The 3,281-nt window shown below is 43.8% G+C and overlaps 1 protein-coding gene across 3 annotated transcripts in view; it reads right to left on the bottom strand.

Annotated features, from left to right (window-relative positions):
- Positions 1-6: 6 nt before the first annotated feature.
- Positions 7-3,281, bottom strand: part of LOC109970046 (sodium bicarbonate cotransporter 3-like) — a 64,487-nt gene continuing 61,212 nt past the window's right edge. For all 3 annotated transcript variants that reach the window (XM_020617347.1, XM_020617346.1, XM_020617348.1), the window contains 4 exons: positions 1,987-2,112; positions 1,806-1,897; positions 1,611-1,718; positions 7-501 (listed from right to left, as the gene is read on the bottom strand). In XM_020617347.1, coding sequence (XP_020473003.1) covers positions 420-501; positions 1,611-1,718; positions 1,806-1,897; positions 1,987-2,112 — 408 coding nt within the window. In that variant the 3' untranslated portion in view covers positions 7-419. The remainder of the gene's footprint in view (positions 502-1,610; positions 1,719-1,805; positions 1,898-1,986; positions 2,113-3,281) is intronic.

Here is a 3,281-nt window from a genome sequence, read left to right as displayed (position 1 = left end):
AGCAGAAAAAGAAAATTTAAAACAATAAAATGAAACTTCAGGTGTTTTTCAGATCACTTTTGGCAGCTGGGATTGTGTTGGATTCTTCAGCAGCCAATCACAGCACAGCAGCAGTCCGCCCGAGTAAAAAAAAAACCACCAAAGAAACCTGAGGAAGCTTTTTCCTGTAGTGGCGGCCATATTTGCTCCCAGAGGAGTCTCCGTGTTTCACCATAAAACGATGAGAAAATAAAACAACCTTCGTCCAAGAAAACGCAGGATGACAAGTATGGCACGGCGAGGTGAAGCCTGATTGGTCCTCCACTGACCTTTCGCCTCAGTTCAGAGAAGATTGAGGGCTTCAGCTTCCAATCAATACGAGCAGTCTCAGCCTCCTCGGCCCCCGGCAGTGTCATCCGGTGGTAGAGAGCAGCAGTGCATCATAGAAATGTCTCGGCATCCACAGCTCTCCGGCTGTCCTCTTTCTCCACACTTATGTGGATGCTTGGCAGCTTGTCCTGGCTGGAAGACACAATGCCAACACCACCACTGCCATCATCATCACCATCATCACTGTCAGTGAGCATTATCACACTATTAAAGAAAAGAGTTTAAAACAGCTGATTCATGCATATGTAACATTTCTGCACACTGATCATTTAAAACTACCAACTTAAAACACCCTAACCACTCAAACCTCAGCAGAAAGCTCATCTATTACTACATATTATTATAAAGCTGAGAACAACTGTGACCTCTTAATACACCAGGAACTCCCTGCTAACTACATTCAATCAACCACATATTATCAACCATCCAAAACATCTTAGTAACCATGGTAAGCACCAAGGCACCTTTAGTAAACAACAAGACCCTAGCAACCATGCAGTAGCAGAACAGCCTTAAACTAAACCAGCAAGCAATGCATTAGCAGCTGTCACTACTGTAGCAACCATCTAGTAACCAAATTCCATAAAACACTATTACCACCCTAGAACTTTACATCAAAACCCTATAACATCCTAGCAACCACGTGGCATCACCCAGCACACAGTAAAGCATTGCCCACCTGCCCCAAACTATTTAATAACCACAACACCTTAGAACCATTAATATGGTAGCAGTAACCAAGCAACACCCTAGCAACCTAGTACACTACTCACCAACCCAAAACTATGACAACTACTAACCTACACCTTAGCAACCATCAGCTCCCCATAAACCACCTTCACAACCTTCAAGTTATGCATTACCAACCACTCCAAACACTATTACAACCACCAAGCAACACCTAAGCAACCATTGTGTCTGAGCAACCACCTCTGACACCCTAGCAAACAAAGGTATAATTAGCAACCACTTCAAACACCTCAGTAACATAGGACGACACCTCAGCAACCACTGATATCATAACAATCACTCAGTAATGATTCAGATTCTGATTCTAATGTCCTAACAACCATCACCTTATAGCTGGTAACACATTTCTATCCTATTTCTATCCACCTTGCAACCTTTGATACCATAGCAATTGCCAGAAACCTGCAAGCACCCGCCTTTCAACAACCACCTGGAACATGCACAGAGCCTCACCAGACACTTTCAGAGTTCACTCGCTGTCAGATTTTTACCTGGTGCAGCGTTTCAGGGCTTTGTTGCTGTCAGAGTTCATGGAAACTGATTTCCAAATGCCGCTTTTGGCCATTTCATCAGAGATGTTCACCTCAGAGGGGTCCAAGCTACACAAAACACACACACACGTGTTACTCTCTGCAGCTGTGACTCAGTGTGGTTACAGGGATCAGTGTGTTCTGTTATCGACTTACCGCCCTTTCAGGCTTTTGATTGGGAACTTGATGATGTTTCCTTCATCATATGGCGGGTTGTCCTCGGGCTCCTCCAGTATGCTCTCAGTTGCCTGTACAACAGAAATGAAACAGTGGTGTCAGTGGGGAGACTCAAACAGAGCTACAGGGGTTTTCAGTGTCCAGTTTAGCCTTTCACCACCTCCTCCTTCTTTTTGTCATCATCATTCTTCTTCTTGCTCTCTGGTATCAGGTCATCTAGCCAGCTCAGTTCTCTCTTGGTGAAGCAGAAGTCCAGAAGCTTCCGGACAATGACCAGACTCAGAACCTGCAGAGCACAGCACGAAGAGACGAGATACTGCGTTACCTTTAAAATACAGCATCCTACCTGTGGGACACTTTGGTTTGTATTGGAGTGATGCTTTTAAGCTCTCATCTTCTTTGATAATGAGGTTAAGCTTCAACTTTTGTTTTCATCTTACGCAATTATTCAGCGTTGCATCTCATTCTTCAGCTGTTTCAGCGATAGATGTTGCCATGCCATGTTAAGCAATGCTAAGGCAATTCAACAATCAGTATTCGCAAGACATGCCTTTTCTAGTTAAACACCATTTTGAAGCTGCATGTCTGTTGACTCTACATGTACAAAGCATTTTAGGATCCCGGTTAACTTTTTTTTTTTTTTAGATCATTTATTAAGGAAGGCAAGGTAAGGCATGTTTATATGTATATAGAGCACAGTTTCATACACAAGGCAAATCAAAGTGTTCAACACTGGACACATAGATAAAACATTAAAATGTATACATACTGTGTCATGGTTCGGTTCCGTTGCTTCCTGTCATGCTTTTATTTTGACATTACTTCCTGTTTTTGTTTCACCTTAGTTTCGGTCTTTTTACTTATTGTTATTACTCACATTCGTTTCACCTGCTCCTTATTGTTTGTGTAACCCAGGTTATGTTTTGAAGCTCAGATTTACAGAGTGTCCCCGAACGCCCCATTAGCAAATTAGCGCGAGATGTGATAGATTTAGGGGAACTCACGGAGGTCTCGAGTTCTCTCGCACATGGCTGAGCAGACACGCACCTTCCGACGGGTCGGCAGAGAGGAAAGCCATCAGAAGTGCAGGAGACACCTAGCAGGATATTTAGGAGCAGTCGATCACTGCACTGTGTTTCATAGGAGCTAGCAGTGTCAATAATAGAGTTATTGAGCATATCTGAGGGAAAAGGACAGGAAAAACTCCGACGTCGTTCCGCTCGAATTGCAGAATTGAGACGTTCCAGTAGAGAGAGACGCCAACCTCGGAGACTGACTTACGATGAGTTAGGAGAGCCTTTAATTTTGGCCATTAGCTCATTCTTTCAGACCCTGGGGGTTACCCTGGCTGTTTTTTTTTTTTGGGGGGGGAATTCTTCACCTGGGACTGTTTCAGTCAACTGGATCGCTGTCATCAATCGTGGATGTGATATCTTCGTCTTGACGTTGTTCTGG

Source organism: Monopterus albus, unplaced genomic scaffold, assembly GCF_001952655.1.
Source record: "Monopterus albus unplaced genomic scaffold, M_albus_1.0 scaffold189.1, whole genome shotgun sequence".
NCBI classification, from domain to species: domain Eukaryota; kingdom Metazoa; phylum Chordata; class Actinopteri; order Synbranchiformes; family Synbranchidae; genus Monopterus; species Monopterus albus.
The sequence above is the reverse complement of the archived record's forward strand: the minus strand, read 5'-3'. Positions and strand labels throughout refer to the sequence as shown.